A 17,946-nucleotide genomic window follows, 5' to 3' on the forward strand; every position below is an offset into this window, starting at 1 on the left:
TACAGAGAACGATGGATCCACTGAAGGTTCTGTAAGACCTTGCGTTTGGTTATAGCTTGGTGGTGGAATTTGTGCCACAACGAACGATTGATTTATTGGGAAAGTAAATTCGTGCGACATCGAATCAGTGAATATCGAGGAATATGTAGGTGGTGCATCTCTTGAAGAGGGAATGTCCTGCAATAACATGTGGCGATTATAAAATACAACAGATAATTCCAATTTGATTAACATCCTATCCTGCTTGTAGTACGTTCCTAATTGTAATATTTGCAATAACTAGTTTTTTCAGAAAATAATATTGTCGAGAAATTTTAAAAACGGAATGAAAAATTATTTTAATTAAAAAATAATAATAATCTTACTAGCACACTAATAACATTATACACTTTATATGCCAATCGATCAAATAAAATAAAAAAATTCTTTGAAACGCGTGTCTTATTCATTACAAAGACTAGTCTTGGGAAATTTCAACGGCTATTTGCGAGTTATATGCCTCGTCTCTCATGGCCGATGTACACCGAAGGCAATTACTGAGTTTCCATCGTCGTCGCCGTCGATGTTGTCGCCGTTGTTGTTGTTGTTGTTGTTGCTGTTGTTGTCGGCATCGTCTTTCACGATCGATCTGCGATGGAAACGATTCACTCAGAGACAAGTGATTTTGCGCGTCATACAAAAACGCTTCTCCTCGAATGTATGAATTAAATCTATACAGATCCTGGATACCTTGAAAAACGATAAATCCGACATTGGCTTACTGATTTCAATTTTTATACTAATCTCTCTGTTACCTGACATTTCTTCAATACTGTTGATGTTGATCGTTCGTTGTATATTCTCACTTGAGGAAATTCAAGTTTCTCTAGCAGTCACAATACTAAAATTTATTAAAAATTTGTCAAAAAGTCAGAAAATAAAAAAAATATATACGCATTCCTGTCTTCCTTTCTATATGTGTTCATTCATCATTATTGTTGCAGAAGTACTATCTGTACTCGTACTAGTATGTATTTTCTGAAAGTATATTTCAATAAAGCAACACTTATAATCAACAAAAACAATTTGTAAAATATAAAACTCTTCTTTTATTCTATTAATTAATAAATAATCATATATCTGGAAATGAATTATGCATAACCAAAAATAAAATAAATTGTAAATTCATAGTAGTAATAAGAGCCTTAAATGCATATATAATGAATACAAACGCAAGAGCACAATCGGTAGTCTAAATATAACCTAATATACCGTATTCGTTATCGAGAAACTTATTACACTAATTATATTTGGATATTTAAACCATATTATTTGGAGAAAGTAGACGTTTGATGATCTTCCTAAGCCATAATCGATTCTCATAAACCAGGAGAGTGCCTCGTTTCTGGGACATGAATGTTTACAAAAAGATAAAATAAATCTCATGTTTCTTCGCTTGCAACAATCATTTTCAATTGCTCATGATTAACCCGCAACGATTATTTATTTTTATTATTAGGATTACTCATGATCGAGTCTCACTGCCGATTTACATATGCGTGGTTCTATAGTCTATTAAAATTCTATCACCGCGTAACGTGAAATTGGCTTAATCTGATCAAAATATTCCATTTACATTTAAACACATATAAAAATTAATGGGTTATGATTTAATTGTACATATAATATCAAAATTATAATAAAAAAATTATAACGATAATTTAAAACGAAAAAATTATAACGATAATTATATTTACTTAACGATAATTTAACTTATCCCAGATAGCAAAACGTGCCAAAAATACAAATGCAAAATCATACTACACATTATATGCCGGCAAAAATCGAGCAGCAATCCAGCATGGGTTGCTGTAACAGGTACAACATCCAGCGCTGCATTTGCCGGTGGGCTGGCGGGCTAATAAAGTGATTTTTATAAATTAATAACTCGTTAAACTATTGCGAAAATTGCAAAATGATACAAGACTTTTCGACTCAGTTTAGCCCGCTCTATCTACGCACGAAAATAGTTTCCCATTGCTCTGAGATATCCTGTGTGATGTGTGTGTGTGTGTGTGTGTGTGTGTGTGTGTGTGTGTGTGTGTGTGTGTGTGTGTGTGTGTGTGTGTGTATAGAATTGACTTTAATTGGCTATTTATTTTTTGATAACTATATCTTAATATTTTTATGCATAGAATAATGAAATGAATAAATTAACATAAAGAAAATGTATAATTATTTAAAGAAAATATGTACTTGCAAATTACATATATTTTCCTTACACCAACTGATTTGTCTCATTGTTCTGTGTATAAAATATTAAAATACAATTAGAATACAGAATAATTAGAGAGATTAAACTATATATAACTATATTTAACTATATAAAAAATATACAATTTCGTTAAAAAAATGACGAATATAAAAAATCTTGACAGTGGCGCCAATAAATTAATATCACAATTATGGCCTTTTCAAAAAATCCTAACTTTTATTTAAAACATTTTTTTTTACAATACATTGTTTTCGGGGTATTACAGAATGAAAGTTAAAATAGTGCAGTAGTGACGAATTTCAAAAAACACGCACGTGAATTTTTGTAAACGACGCTACGATTATATGATGATCGCATGAGAATCACGCGACAATAGCGAGAGAAATCCGTGCGAGAAAATCAATAAAAGATATAAATAATATAAATAAATAATAATAATATAAATAATAAATAATAATATAAATAATATAAATAATATAAATAAATAATATATATGAATAATAATAATAATAATATATAAATAATAACAATAATAATATATAAATAATAATAATAATAACAATAATATAAATAAATAAAAGATTATATTAATTATTAAATAATAAATTATGTAAATTTTGGGTAAGGCGCCTTTTCTTTAAAATTTTTAAATTCTTCTACTTCGAAGATTTTGTAAATAAGTTCTAAGTTTATTGTTTCTGTTTTCCAATATTTTTTAAATGTGTTATTTAAAAATAAATCTGTTTCTTCATTGAAATTAAATGTTGGATGTGCTGCCACATTCCGCAATGTTCGAAAATCTTGTAAAACTTTATTATAATTCTTTATATTTATGCCTTTTTCTTTCATGTTGTCATAAAATTTATTTATACGGTTTTCAGTCTCTACATCTTTAGCATAAGGCATTAAATTATCAATTCGTATTTGCCAATGGCGTTGGTGTCGCCGCTGCAGTCCGACCTGCATCCATCCAAGATCAACATCGCTCTGGAATACCGCTCGGGGGGATTCGAAAGAATACATGTATATATGTATATATGTATATATTGTAATATGTGTATATGTATATGTATCATTGTATTGTTGACGTGTTATTCTAAACACGTTATTTGCGATAAATATCATCACATGCCTCGGTAGTTGAAAGGATAAGATGCCCAGTAAGCAGGAGATCCAGGTTCGATTCCCGGCTGAGGTGTGGTATTTTTTCGCAAAAATAATTGCGAGTTTTCATGATTGGTTCGTGATCGGGCCCCGCCGTGACGCACGGGTGTGCGTCAAGAGAGGGTTCCCTTCTTAGATTATTAATTTGTATTTGTTTAATTTGGTGATCATTCATATCTGATCATATCTGAGCAATATTGTCTCTGCAATATGTTTCCGAATTTGAAAATCGAATTCGCCCATTATGATTAATGGAAATATTTTTATCGCTGAATCATTGGTCTTATGAAAGATATCTATTAGATTCGGAAAAAATTAACGGAGACCGACTGGATTCGAACTCGGGATCCCTCGTCTACCAATCCGACACTTAGTCTGCACGACTACGACGGCTTCTCTCTGTTAGCTGTTTATATTCCAAATCTCTTTCATGACCGCTTACGGTCGTCTAATTCTTACACTTATAATTTAAATTATTGATTGTTAATTTTAATACTTTTTTTTCTTTTATGTAGAATTCTTCTGTCTTTACATTTTCTATTTTATTATTATTAAATTTTTCAATGATAACATTTGTGAATTTTGAAAATCTGATATATGGATATATTATTAATTTTTTAATTATATTCATTTTTCTATAACAAATTTCTATAACAAACACAGTTATATAATGTCAACATTGTCACAATGAAATCAAATGTAACACGTTATATTGAATGTATGTTACATGTAACATCCATGTTAATTGTAATTTCCCACTCATCCCAACATCAGTGATAATATATTAATATAACATGTGACCAAAATGTTATCTAATTATATATAACATTAATATATAACTTCATTGCATTGTTATAACTATATATAACATCAACATAATTTTATTACATGGTTACATTGCTACAATGTAACATTTCTTATAAATCTAAAATTTAATTTTTACACATACAAACCCTAGAACAGATCCTTGAATTAATTTAAAGCAAAATTAAAGAAAAGATTTTAAAATACATATCTTATGCAACTTTCTCCCTAACAGCACGCGACATACTGCGAATCATTCCATTTTCGTACTGCTTGCACTGTGATTATCTGTAACGTACTGAGATCCACGCTGGAACATCACTGACAGTATCATTCGGTTTTTTTTTGCGCGCGTATATTTTCAGAATTTACGCAGTGGTATATGCTTTTTCATCGCACGCGTATATTCTCAGATTATACTCAGATTATACAAAGGTACGGAAATGATACGTACGCCTTTCTATCGCGTGCGTATATTCTATAGACGTAACGTTTGTCACGAAATATTATATCGTCATAAATATATCGTCATTTAATATATCGTTATTTTTAAGCCATTTTTAATAAATAAATAATGAAAATTAATAATAATGAATTATTAATTACTATCTTTCTTTAATTAACTAATTAACTATAACATACAAATAAGAAAAATATTTCGCATATTTAATACGATTATTAACAAATTCATAAACAAGTAAACAAAATGTATATAACAATTTATAAATAATTTTCATAAGAAAAATTATTCTCATTTAACATAATATATTCACGGCTTTATACATGTAATTAAATCATCTACAAGAATTACATATGCAATCGAGATTTTAAAATTGAAACTGTTTATACGATACAATATAGTAACATTCATTAATCAGATCTATCATATTTTATGCCAAAATTCTGTATTCACTTATATACTCACTCATCATTTCAGTAGCAGGTTTCATCCCAACATAGAAGTGGAGCAGTATCGAGTCAGGAGCCTAAGTTGGGTGATTGTTTTAGAAACAGGCGATGATCTAAGATAAAAGATATTTCATCACTTTCTCTTACTTTTTTTTCATTTTTTCATTTTTTCACTTATTTTTTGTAAGGATTGTCACGTATATTATAGATTTTTAATAGCAATCAATATCGGAACGCAACCATAATCTACTGAAAATTTCCCGTTTTTCCCGTTATTCTTTCCTAATCCTGTCATCATTCGCTGTGAATATTCGCGGCGAAATTCCATGGAAGGTATTACTCCGGACATAAGAATGTACTTAGTCGATCGCAGTACGTATGAGAATATTCTGAGATGATCGCAATATACGCACTGCGATCTTCTCAGAACATACTCAGAACATACGCGTGCTGTCAGGGTATATGTCATGATTTTTATTTTAATTATAAAAATATTTTTCGACAAATTAATATTCTCACAATTATACCTATTTAGTGCCGCTTTAACATTTTTAATAAATAATTTATTATACATTGTAGAAATTTAGTAGAAAATAATATTTCATTTTTTTAATTTTTTTATTGACTTTATTAAAGAGATAAATTCTTCCCGGTACATAATATTTTATAAAATGTTTTTAGACATTTTTCACTTTGAAATAACATTCTATCATTCTTCGAGACAATGACAGAACACATGTTGTTTCACATTTCTTCTTAAAATTCAAATTTATCTAAAGTTCAAATTTTATGAAGGATTAATGCATTAATCTATTTCTTTAATATATACGGTGCTTTAAACACTTCTGCGATAAAGCTTCCCTAATAAATCCGAGAAAAACTTATGTAGAGGCCCGGGTGACAGCTTTTGTAAAAGTACATTTTGTAAATTATACATTTTATCTTCGAATATAGAATATCTATCTGGTAATTCCAAATCGATAAAGAGCTGTTTCACACGTTTCACTTTCTCCGGATCCGAAGAGCCATAACATTCCTACGTGACAAGAGAAGAAATAAGAAAAGGATTAATATATAATAACGTTTAATGAAACAATATATTTAATAAAGAATACTCACTTTTAAAATGTTACGCTGCACTGGAGTAGCGTAATCGAAAGCTGTAGCAACTAGCCATGTACATTTTCCTTTTTGTATATCAGTATTATCTTTGCCAATAACCTTGGATTCTTCAAAGCAAGCCATATAATCATCTTGGACGTTGAACAAAAATCCCACATTTGACAAGATGGCTTCTGCTTGCCTCAACTTGTCTACATTATTTATTCCAGCCTATATTTAACATGTCATTATTATCATTATTAAAATATTTATGTATTTTCATATTTTTCATGTGTGAAAAAACTAAGGTGTACTTACAAAATGCATTGCCACGGTCACTGGTAAGAAAAATGAATAATGGGACGTTTTGTAACCAACAATAGAATGGTATTGAGTCGTAAATACATCCGGATGGAGCTTCTTGCCGTAATTGGTAAAATATAAATCTTCCCATTGTTCGCGTACTGCTTCCTCCAATGTCTATCAAAATATTATGTATATAATCGCTCGATTAAAAGAAAAAAAAGAGATAAATGTGTATTTACAAACATAGAAGGATATTTTCACTCACATCCTGGAATGTTTTTAGTAGGTCAAAACGAAGTTCTTTGTCTTCAAAGTGCTTTCGAATTATATACTTGATAGTATTGTTTAACATTGAAGTATGATCTATATGATCTGTAATTACAATAAATAAATCGTCGTCTCGACGTGGCAAGTCTCTAAATCCGAATAATCCGTCTCGAATCGATCCGTCTTGTATATCCTGAAGAAGGAGTGAGTAAGCTTGCAACTGTATAAAAGTAATATTTTTAATATTAATCTTAATATTATAAAGTATAATGACATTTTATAAATTTAATCTAAACAAATTATCACACAATATACTTTGATTTAAATAGATGTAATAAATTAAGATATTGTCTTGTTCAGTACTGTCTACTTCAGTAATTCGATCTAGTTTATGGAAGATATTAGTGTTGAATGAAGTCACGCACCGTTTCCACGCAGAATTCTAAAATCCGTGTCAGACGAATATTATCTTCTGTAAGTTGATCATTCGATGTCAGTAACCTGTAGACATAAGGTACGGTTAAACCTCGAGTTTTCTTTTCATCTGGTACAATGTACTGTAATATCTAAACAAAAGAGATATTTTTGTATTCATAAAAATGTATTGATTTAATTTGTCATATATTTTAATCAATAACTATTTACTCTTTCCATCAATTTATGGATATTGCGAATCTCTAAAAGATTGCTCGTACAATAAGTTTTAGCCCCATGTACGAGGTCGCGGAAAATCTCCGGCCATAGAGCCATCATCTCTCGACTTTCATCCTCGGTTGTTATCCATGGTTGTGTTACGGAATGAATCATTCGCACATCATGGTCCAATAATCTAAAAATTTAACTTTAATTAGAAATTACAGATCTTTAATTAGAAATTACAATGTGAGATACTGTTCGGGATACACGAGCGGACAAATAAAACCGCAATGTTGTAAGAAATTATAAATGAAAAAAGCCATTGGACAAATTATTAAAAATAGAATTAGATGAAGTGGATATTGTTTATCGAGTTTATATTCTACGTTCTTCCTTATGTCTTTATAAATAAGTTCTTGCAATTGAAGATATATTTCTATACTTTACTTCTCTATATACGTTAAAATAACAATATGCGGAACTATAAATATTGTTACGAGCGATGATCCGCTCGTAACCTCGTTGCCCTCGGGAAAATTAATACTACAAGGATCGATATTTTTAAACAGATGATTGTTCCCTGACGATATCGTCGTTGGATGTTCGATAAAACGCGTCTGCTTCACGTTGTTGTTGTTACGCGAAAATCGGTGGCGGACGGGTGTGTCCGCGGCGAACTAATTGTACAATTACCTAAATAAAGTTCCAAGATTCTTTGTAGAGAAATGTTGTTATTCCGCGTGCGGCTTATCCGCATAATATATACATGTGATTCGTAAACGGCCGCGAGCTCGACAATACATTTCTTGTGATGATCAAAGATGTCTGTATTCATGTAATTATCATATAAAGATGTTAATATGGTTTTTAATTAAATTCCTCGCCACTTGTTATTTTTCACACGATATATTATCATGTAAAAAACTCACACGTACATATATAAAATCAATTCTCTGATCTATTTTGTTATGCCGTATTCAATCGATATTTAATTAGTCAATCAAAATTAATAATAAATCTGAGGAGTGGATCAAATCCTTGGCTGAAGATCTGACATCGTGATTCATTATATCATAATTATGATATTTAAAGACATTATATGATCTCGATGTTAATTTTATTTCGATGACCAGAATCGAATGTCGATAGAATAAATATAACATAATAGAACGGATCAGAGAATTGATGTATATTTATACTTAAAACGCATGCGATCTTGACGATTTTTGCATCCAATGAAACATTTATTAAACTCAACACATTTATTCGGAGAAGAAACGAATAGTCTTAAATAATAACCCAAGTTACGAAATCCTAAGCTGTTAAACTTCAGAATTTATCAAGTTGCTAAACAACAAATGACGATTGATTAATACCAGATAAAATAAAATTTATCGTAAAGATTTAGCATTTAAACTTTGTTTTTACATTTATATTTCCAATGTACATTTATTTATTTACATGCACGTGACAGCTATTTTCTCTCGCATCAAATCCTTGCTGCGGAGCAGCAAGAAATCAGAACCGGAAATAAATACCAATGAGATCGTGAAAGTCAGGAAAATTTATCTTTCTTCTTATTTTATAGGATTGTATCTTCCTGAAAGTCATCGAGAAATTCGTTATTTTTGATTTTACATTGATTTTTGCTTTTTTTCTGTAAAAATTATTGAACAGTACTACTACTACTACTTTGAACAGAACTACTTTGTACAGAACTACTTCGTCTCAAAAATTTTCGCTAAGTTTAATCATTCTATTTTTCCGCCGATTAAACTAGACTAATTAGAAGACGCTTCTATGTCCTTTCCATTCTTACCTCCAGCACGCATTCCCACGCAGGGAATATACAGGCGAGCACGGGCGGCGCACGCCCATGCTTGCAACGTGCACGTGGTCAGCGCTGACGGTGAGGCGTCGCGCGGCGCCGAGCGTCGACAAGAATCGATTTCGCGTGACGAACATGCCCGGATTCTCACTGGAATACACTCGTGTAACCCGCGGGAGGCTATTCAAACGTGCAAGCGAGTGACGAGGGGAACACTGTCTCTCGGCCCGAGATTCACGAGAAAACGCGCTCGACGAGAACCTGGCACTTCGGCAATGACGACAGCCGAGCGATCAGAAGAGAAATGGTCGTCGATTCGAACTTCGACCTCAGGGATTCTGTGACCAGAGAGAATCCTAAGAGAAAAAAGCTATTCCTTTCTTGTGGGACCGTAAAAATCCTTTGTACCGCCAGAACATTCATTTTCAATATTAGTACTACGTAGTCACACCCATTTTCCGATACTGCCGATAAAATCGTATTTTGGTCCGAGAAATTATTAAAAGTTATTATGAAAATATAAACATTATAAAAAAATATATTAAAAATGGTAAATGTTTAGTTTAGGTCTCCCACCTCTTAAACTAAATATTTACTATTTTTAATATTTTTTTTTTAATTTTTTTTTTTTTCATAATAACTTTTAATAATTTCTCGGATCAAAATATGCCGATTTTATCGGCAGTATCGGAAAATGGATGTGACTACGTAGTACTAATATTGAAAATGAACGTTCTGGCGGTACAAAGGATTTTTACGGTCCCACAAAAAAGAAATAGCTTCTCTTAGGATTCTCTCTGGTTACAGAATCCCTGAGGTCGGAGTTCGAATCGACGACCATTCCTCTTCTGATCGCTCGGCTGTCGTCGTTGCCGGAGTGCCAGGTTCTCGTCGAGCGCGTTTTCTCGTGATTCCTCGTAGTTCCCGTGAATCCCGAGCCGAGTGTTCTCCTCGTCGCTCGCTTGCACGTTTGAATAGCCTCCCGCGGGTTACACGAGTGTGCTCCAGCGAGAATCCGGGCATGTTCGTCACGCGAAATCGATTCCTGTCGACGCTCGGCGCCGCGCGACGCCTCACCGTCAGCGCTGACCACGTGCACGTTGCAAGCATGGGCGTGCGTCGCGCGTGCTCGCCTGTATACCGTGGGAATGCGTGCTGGAGGTAAGAATGGAAAGGACATAGAAGCGTCTAATTAGTCTAATTTAATCGGCGGAAAAAGAGAAACTTTTAAACTTAGTGAAAATTTTTGAGACGAAGTAGTGCTGTTCCGTCAATAATCTTTACAGAAAAAAATGTGTAAAACCAAAAATAACAAATTTTTCGATGACTTTCGGAAAGATACAATAGAATCCTCGAAATAAGAAGAAAGATAAATTTTTTCTGTTAATATAGCGAACAAAACAAAAATAAGAAATGTTGATGGAACAATCGGCAGGATATTTTAAAGTTTGAGATATCTTTGCGATAAGAACTGTTTAAGTGGTTTTATATCTATTTCTACCAATGTAAATTATTTTAATTCTGGTTTGAAATATTTTTTATTATTTTCTAGAATTAAAGAAGAATAAAGAGCAAGTTAAAGTTAATATACGTTTGTAGAACTGAACATTAGAACATATTCCACTTTGATTAAAGATTAATTTCTGCTTTAGAATCGCTTTCGATTTTAAATGTATCTCGCAAAAAGAAATGTGACGCATCTTTTTGACAAATCTAATAAAGTGGATCTCGATCGAAGCTGTATCATTAACATTTCCTTCATAGGCTGTTTTGGACACAGTAAAGCGGCATCGCCGGTAGTCAATCACCACCTCGTTTTCTGATATGTAACAAAGTTGCGCAGGCAACACGTGTTTTACAAACGTTGTACGCTGAATCCCTTGTTAACTTTTCATGGCACGCAAAGTTGAAACGATTATCAACAAATGTGCGAGAATGAACAGATCGTTCTCGAACGATTTATAAAGACCAATCGATCGATTCCGAAGAAAAACCTGGATTTTCAAATGCTCTTCTGCATTCACGTCTCATTATGTCGTCTCAAATGATCGATGAAAATAATTTTATAATCTGGTTAAAAATTTTCGATGCATCTGGCCGATCAAATTTTCCACATATCTTTAAAAACAGTTTCAATATTAATTAGATCGTTAAGCTTTCACGAGTTCTTTATTTGAATAAAGTTTACAATTGAGAATGCTTTTATACTCTAAATATTTTTAGAAATTCTATAGCGTTATTTTACTTATTTTTAGCGTTGTGTATATTTATGTTATACGTACAGAGTGAATCATGTAAAATGTTTAAGCTACTTTCTCGGAATCTGTTAGGGATCACAATAAAATTCTTTTCGAATTTATTAGAACCTTTTATTTGATATATATGTGGATAAAAGTCTGTCACTTTTCCGTCGGACATTTTCTTCATTTTTTAGGACGTCCGGGACAATTTTCAACGTTCCGAAATTTCAAATAATCTGCTAAATATTCTATATTATATTGTTATATTTTATGATCCCTTATTGCAGAGAAATCATAAAAAAATATTTTCTCCAAAAAATGGATCTTAAAATTTTTGTGTACATCCAGTTTTGCAAGCGAATTATTTAGGAATTTTGACTCGTCAATACTAAGTTTGAACATCAAGCTTTTAATCCTCTAAAAAACTATAACAAAGTAAACGTAGAAATTGTTAGTTTAGAAGTTATTTTATACTTTTTTCTGATATATTTGGACATTTAATATAAAATATCTTATAAAATATTTATTGTCTTACTTTGGTACTTCTGAACAGAACAGAATAATGAGATAAATCTATTTATATGAAGAAAAGATATAGTTGTTAAAAAATATGTAATATGTAATATAATTACCTGAATACAGACATCTTTGACATCATCACAAGAAATATATCTATAGTCCTGCATATTCTTATTTTAATGTACATAAGAAGTAAAGAATAGGAATATCTTCAATTGCGTTTTCTCCTTATTTCACAAAGAACTTGTTTATAAAGATATAAGGAAGAACGTAGAATATAAACTTGATAAATAATATCTGCCTCATCTAATTCTGTTCTAATTGTTTCTAATTTTTCAATGGTTTTCTTCATTTATAATTTCTTACAACATTGTGGTTTTGTCCGTTCGTGAACAGTATCTCAATATAGTCACATTGTAATTTTTAATTCAAGATTGTTAAATTTTTAGATTATTGGATCATAATCATGTGCGAATGACTCATTCCGTAACACAACCATGGATAACAACCGAGGATGAAAATCGAGAGATGATGGCTCTATGGCCGGAGGTTGTCAGTGACCTCGTACATGGAGCTAAGATTTCGATGCCGTATGATCTTCCAGATCTTCCCAATGTTCATAAATGGATGGCAAAAGTAAGTGACTATTGATTAAAATGTATGACAAATTAAATCAATAAACTTTTATTTGAATATAAAAATTTCTTTTAAAATCTCTAAAATATTTCTTTTGTTTAGATATTACAGTACATTGTACCAGGTGAAAAGAAAACTCGAGGTTTAACCGTACCTTATGTCTACAGGTTACTGACATCGAATGATCAACTTACAGAAGATAATATTCGTCTGACACGGATTTTAGAATTCTGCGTGGAAATGGTGCGTGACTTCATTCAACACTAATATCTTCCATAAACTAGATCGAATTACTGTAGTAGACAGTACTGAACAAGACAATATCTTAATTTATTACATCTATTTAAATCAAAGCATATCGTGTGATAAATTGTTTATATTAAATTTATAAAACGTCATTATACTTTATAATATTAAGATATTATTTTTATACAGTTGCAAGCTTACTCATTCCTTCTTGAAGATCTACAAGACGGATATTATATGAAGTTATTACATAAAGATCTGCCATATTGGTATCGTATATACGACGAATTGAGTCAAGCAATAGCAGAGGATGGTATAATATTAGAATATTCTTTTTATTATGTAATTCAAAAGCACTTTGAAGGAAAAGAATGCTGTACTGAACTACTAGTAACATTCCAGGATGTGAGTGAAAATATCCTCCTAATATGTTTGTAAATAGCAGCTTATTTCTTTTTTCCTTTTGATCGAGCGATTATGTATATAATATTTTGATAGATATTGTGGAAAACAATAAACAACCAATGGATAGATTTAGAATCTACCGATTTGGGCATGAAACTCAATCATGATTTATTTACGATGGATCGATACAATTCTATTGTTGAATACAAAACGTCACATTATTCATTTCTCTTACCAGTGATCGCAGCAATGCATTTTGTAAGTATACCTTACTTTTCTCACACATGCAAATACATAAATATTTTAATAATGATAATAATGACACGTTACATATAGGCTGGAATAAAAGATCCAGAGATGTTCAAACAAGCAGAACTCATCCTGTTAGGGATGGGACGTTTCTTCCAAGTCCGAGATGATTATATGACTTGCTTTGAAGAATCCGAGGTCGTTGGCAAATATAATACTGATATACAAAAAGGAAAATGTACGTGGCTAATTGTTACAGCTCTCGATCGCGCTACTCCAGTGCAGCGTAACATTTTAAAAGTGAGTATTCTTTATTAAATATATTGTTTCATTAAACGTTATTATATATTAATCCTTTTCTTATTTCTTCTCTTCACGTAGGAATGTTATGGCTCTTCGGATCCGGAGAAAGTGAAACGTGTGAAACAGCTCTTTATCGATTTGGAATTACCAGATAGATATTCTATATACGAAGACGAAACGTATAATTTACTAAATGAACTTTTACAACAGATGTCACCCGGGCCTTTACATAGTTTTTTCTCGGATCTATTAGGGAAGCTTTATCGCAGAGGTATTTAAAGTGTATATTAAAGAAATAGACTAATGCATTAATCCTTCATAAATTTGAACTTTAAGAAGAAATGTGAAACTGCATGTGTTCTGTCTTTGTCCCGAAGGATGATATATATTATAAGATCTTATATATCGGGAAGATGAAACAATCTTAACAAAAGAAAATTAGACAATGTAATCACCGATGAGATATTAAAGACCGACAATCTTATGAGAGTTAGCGGAACCGCTAAGGAGGCCCAGGGATAATTGAAGAACATTGATATTATCGACCGTTTTATGGGATAACAAAGAGAGGATAATGTTATTACTGTCATTATGATGGATTTAATTTTAATAGTTCCTTTTACAAACTATTAATTTAAAATAAAATTAGTCATAATAACAGTAATAACAGTCATAATACCAATAATAAATGAACGTTTTCTTTCCTTTGTTATCCTCAAAACGGTCCTCCTACAGTCAAAACGATCGATAGTATCAATGTTCTTCTCGGGCCCCCTTAGCGGTCCTACCAGAGAGAAGCCTGAGAATGATCATGAATGCGTTTTAGCTGTATGATATTCATAGAAAGATGACGACTATTATAAGGTGACAGTGACAATCGGGTCAAAGAAATGGAATTTAAGGATTACGAAATGTTCTACAATTATTGTAGAATGTCCAATAGAAATGTTCAATCAGTTGTTAGATATAGTTAGGCCACGCATTGAAAAACATAAATTAATTGATATATATATATATATAAAATTAATTCGATGAAGCGATTTAATTAATTATTATAATATTACCCTGATTTGATTCTTAGACCGCAGCATGTCTAAAAAACGTCTTATAACAGACGTCTTTAAGACTTAAGTGTCGGTCCACAATAAGTATTTAATCTTTAAGTCGTAAGAAATTGATCAATCATAGTCGATTATTCTTTTCATATTCGATTATAATTGGCCAATTTTTTACTTCTTAAAGCTTAAATTACCTATTGTGGACCGACACTAAAGACGTCTTGAGAAAGACGTCTTTTTGATACAGATTATGGTCAATGTACCACTACTGCTTCAAAGCATTTGTAATAAACTCGTGTCCACAGTCTTAAAAACTTTTTTTTAAGACTTTTTTTAAGACGTATTCTATAACCTCGAGTTGTCATCAAGAGATATGCGGGGGCGACGTGTGACTCAATGCTTACGTGTTCGATTCATAATCGAAGGATTCATAATCGAAGGGTAGCGGGTTCAAACTTGGCCCTCGCCCTATATATTGTTTCACAAATTTTTGAGAGTTTCTTGTGAAACTTATACATGAATTAAGAGGAAGAACCTCATGCTTAAGTAGATTTAAAGAGTTAAAAGCAATTTAATAGAAAGAAAAATGAAATAAGGGAAGATAGAGGACCTATGATGTAGCCCGAGGGAGGTTGAAAGCACTTATCCGTTCCCAGGAACACCATTTAAAAAAAAAAATCAAGAGATATGCTTTATAACTTTGTTATCAATATAATATTTAAAAGTTCTTTTTTATCGATAAAAAAGAATTCGGAATATGAGCTATAATTTTTGTTCTTTATTTCCAACTATGATTAGTCAATTAGTCAATTTTACCGATTAGTCATTAGTCAATTTTACCGATTAAATTTTATTGCTTACAAGTTTCTTTGATTATATTTATAAGCAATGATAATCCAATTTAGTAACTATAATTATAATTGCAAACATAAAATATCGTGTATACGTACACGTAATTGGAAGTGAATTGTGTGTCGTAAAACAAGCTGAACATTATAAAAGTGAATAAATTTATAAATTCTACCTAAGAAATTTATTATATATTCTTATCATATATTATATATTCTCTTATATTTTATATTCTACAAAGAAAAATGCAGATGCAACTGTATCAAATTTTCTCACTTTTGTATATTATTAATTATAATGTAATTAGTTGTCATATTCTTTGTGTTATTGGCCTTAAGATTATTGCACGTAAATTTACATAACTGTATAAGCATAAAATCTGATAATAAAAATTATTTAATAACTGAATATATAGAATCAATATAGTATGTAGTATATAATATACTAAATTAATTTTCTTATGAAATGTATCAAATAAGTGTAAAGATTATTTTATTATTATTACAGATTATGTATCAACTGGTGAAGGAAGGACATTACATAATTTACAAAAAGTCATCCAGAAGTGGCTTCGGCAGGTCGTCCGAATTAATTATACTAAAAAAAATAATTTAATTAAAATGAAATTTTATCAAGTTAAATTTTAAAAATAATTATATTCCAAAATATATAAAAATAATTGTTATATAAAAATAATTATACATAGATAAAATGTAAATGTATAATAAAAAATAAAAATAAAATATATAAATAATCAAAAAGCTTATTTGTTCGTTTTATTGAGTAAAACAATCAGAAATATAAAAATAAATATTCTAAAATATGACTATTTAAAGATGTCATAAATACAAAAAAGAGACGTTTAAACACATTTTTAAGACATCATAAATTCAAAAATAGGATATCTAAAAATTGTCACAATTTGAAAAATAAGACGTATATAAGATGTTCCAAAAATGTCATAAATCGGATTATAAGTGTCGGTCCACAATAAGTATTTAATATTTAAGCCGTAAGAAATTGACCAATCATAGTCGAGTATTATTTCATATTCGATTATAATTGGTCAATTTCTTACGTCTTAAAGCTTAAATCACCTATTGTGGACCGAGATTTAAAAATGTCTTCTTATATAAGTCTCGATCTACAATAAGTGATTTAAGTCATAAGCCATAAGAAATTGATCAATCATAATCAATTATTATCCTATTCTTTGATTATGATTCGTCCATTTTTTATAGCTTAAATTCATCTATTGTAGATTGGGACTAATAAGACGTCTTATAATATTTAAAACATATTTAAAACGTCTTTAAAATGTCATAATGTTCTCTGGGTCTTCATTTACTTTGCTGAGAAACTCTGATTATTCTGATTATTCAATGTATGTGTGTATGTTTCTTCCACAAAAAATTAGATTCAGCGTAAGGATGTCCCATGTCGCAATACGTCGCATGCCAAAAATTGATCAATCATAGACGAATTTGAGGAGAATTATTATATTTGATTGTAATTGGCCCATCTTATGGCATCTTATTGGCCCGCCCATAGACATGTATAGTGGCTGCGTTCCGATATTCACTGCAAGTATTGAAAATCTATAATATACGTGACCTAAACTATATATTTTTAGTACTGGCAGTGAATATTGGAACGCAGCCAGTATAAGGGCCGCAGCACATACTTTTGCATAACGCATAAGAAAATGAACAATCATAGTCTTCCATTTCTACCTCCTAATGGAAATAAAAAATGCTGATTGATTCATTTTTTTATGAGTTATGCATTATGCGTTATATAGAAGTGTGTGTTGCGGCCCTAAATGTCTATATCACTAACATACAACGCATTGTGGAACGAGCCTTAAGACCATATCAGACTAGCAGTTGCGCGATTACAATTGCCGGTTGACGATTCTATTTCAGCTTCAATCACAATGTAGCAAGTCTTGGTTACGGTCAATGTGATTGGTAATAGTAGAATCGTTAACTAGCAACCGCAGCCGGACAATCAGCTGTTTAACTTAATCAGAATTGGAGATCGGCCCTTACAAAATCCCGGCCCTGATCGCTCGGCTATCGTCATTATGTCAATCCTGTTATCTTTTCCTTCGTTTTTCTCCTTCTTCTTTCCCTCTTCCCCTCATTACCATTTCCGTTTTCTTCCCGTTTC

General features: G+C 31.2%; 3 protein-coding genes across 7 annotated transcripts; 1 reads left to right on the forward strand and 2 right to left on the reverse strand.

The window, feature by feature from the left end:
* Nucleotides 1-53: 53 nt before the first annotated feature.
* Nucleotides 54-17,942, reverse strand: LOC148937677 (uncharacterized). 2 transcript variants are annotated; one of them, XM_089071524.1, is made up of 4 exons: nt 17,826-17,942; nt 795-5,244; nt 538-729; nt 54-177 (listed from the first exon to the last, which is right to left on the reverse strand). In XM_089071524.1, the coding sequence occupies exons 2-4, from the start codon at nt 799-801 to the stop codon at nt 125-127; spliced, it is 252 nt and encodes an 83-aa protein (XP_088927650.1). In that variant the 5' UTR covers nt 802-5,244; nt 17,826-17,942; the 3' UTR covers nt 54-124. The 2 variants fall into 2 exon arrangements, with proteins under 2 accessions (XP_088927650.1, XP_088927649.1); XM_089071523.1 differs by lacking the exon at nt 54-177 and having other exon boundaries at nt 458-729.
* Nucleotides 5,731-9,644, reverse strand: LOC105431195 (farnesyl pyrophosphate synthase-like). 3 transcript variants are annotated; one of them, XM_025219372.2, is made up of 7 exons: nt 9,261-9,644; nt 7,451-7,634; nt 7,231-7,371; nt 6,804-6,998; nt 6,551-6,712; nt 6,251-6,463; nt 5,731-6,167 (listed from the first exon to the last, which is right to left on the reverse strand). In XM_025219372.2, exons 1-7 carry the CDS (start codon nt 9,404-9,406, stop codon nt 5,967-5,969), a joined length of 1,242 nt encoding a protein of 413 aa, XP_025075157.2. In that variant the 5' UTR covers nt 9,407-9,644; the 3' UTR covers nt 5,731-5,966. The 3 variants fall into 3 exon arrangements, with proteins under 3 accessions (XP_025075157.2, XP_025075156.2, XP_088927636.1); XM_025219371.2 differs by having other exon boundaries at nt 6,804-7,025; XM_089071510.1 differs by lacking the exon at nt 9,261-9,644 and adding an exon at nt 8,135-8,264 and having other exon boundaries at nt 6,804-7,025.
* On the forward strand, nt 10,078-16,535 carry LOC105431276 (farnesyl pyrophosphate synthase-like). 2 transcript variants are annotated; one of them, XM_089071509.1, is made up of 8 exons: nt 10,078-10,430; nt 12,478-12,664; nt 12,767-12,907; nt 13,100-13,315; nt 13,409-13,573; nt 13,652-13,864; nt 13,946-14,138; nt 14,186-16,208. In XM_089071509.1, the coding sequence occupies exons 1-8, from the start codon at nt 10,291-10,293 to the stop codon at nt 14,200-14,202; spliced, it is 1,272 nt and encodes a 423-aa protein (XP_088927635.1). In that variant the 5' UTR covers nt 10,078-10,290; the 3' UTR covers nt 14,203-16,208. The 2 variants fall into 2 exon arrangements, with proteins under 2 accessions (XP_088927635.1, XP_025075155.2); XM_025219370.2 differs by lacking the exon at nt 14,186-16,208 and adding an exon at nt 16,282-16,535 and having other exon boundaries at nt 10,079-10,430.
* Nucleotides 17,943-17,946: the final 4 nt, after the last annotated feature.

Source organism: Pogonomyrmex barbatus, unplaced genomic scaffold, assembly GCF_055798465.1.
Source record: "Pogonomyrmex barbatus isolate J1 unplaced genomic scaffold, ASM5579846v1 scaffold12, whole genome shotgun sequence".
Taxonomy (NCBI): Eukaryota; Metazoa; Arthropoda; class Insecta; order Hymenoptera; family Formicidae; genus Pogonomyrmex; species Pogonomyrmex barbatus.

Coding starts and splice junctions, on each gene's coding strand:
- LOC105431195 (XM_025219371.2), bottom strand. CDS start 9,406: ATGTTCGTCACGCGAAATCGATTCTTGTCGACGCTCGGCGCCGCGCGA. Junction 7,635..9,260: donor CGTGGGAATGCGTGCTGGAG/GTAAGAATGGAA, acceptor TTAAATTTTTAG/ATTATTGGACCATGATGTGC. Junction 7,372..7,450: donor TCCATAAATTGATGGAAAGA/GTAAATAGTTAT, acceptor TCTTTTGTTTAG/ATATTACAGTACATTGTACC.
- LOC105431276 (XM_025219370.2), top strand. CDS start 10,291: ATGTTCGTCACGCGAAATCGATTCCTGTCGACGCTCGGCGCCGCGCGA. Junction 10,431..12,477: donor CGTGGGAATGCGTGCTGGAG/GTAAGAATGGAA, acceptor TTAAATTTTTAG/ATTATTGGATCATAATCATG. Junction 12,908..13,099: donor TAGAATTCTGCGTGGAAATG/GTGCGTGACTTC, acceptor ATTTTTATACAG/TTGCAAGCTTACTCATTCCT.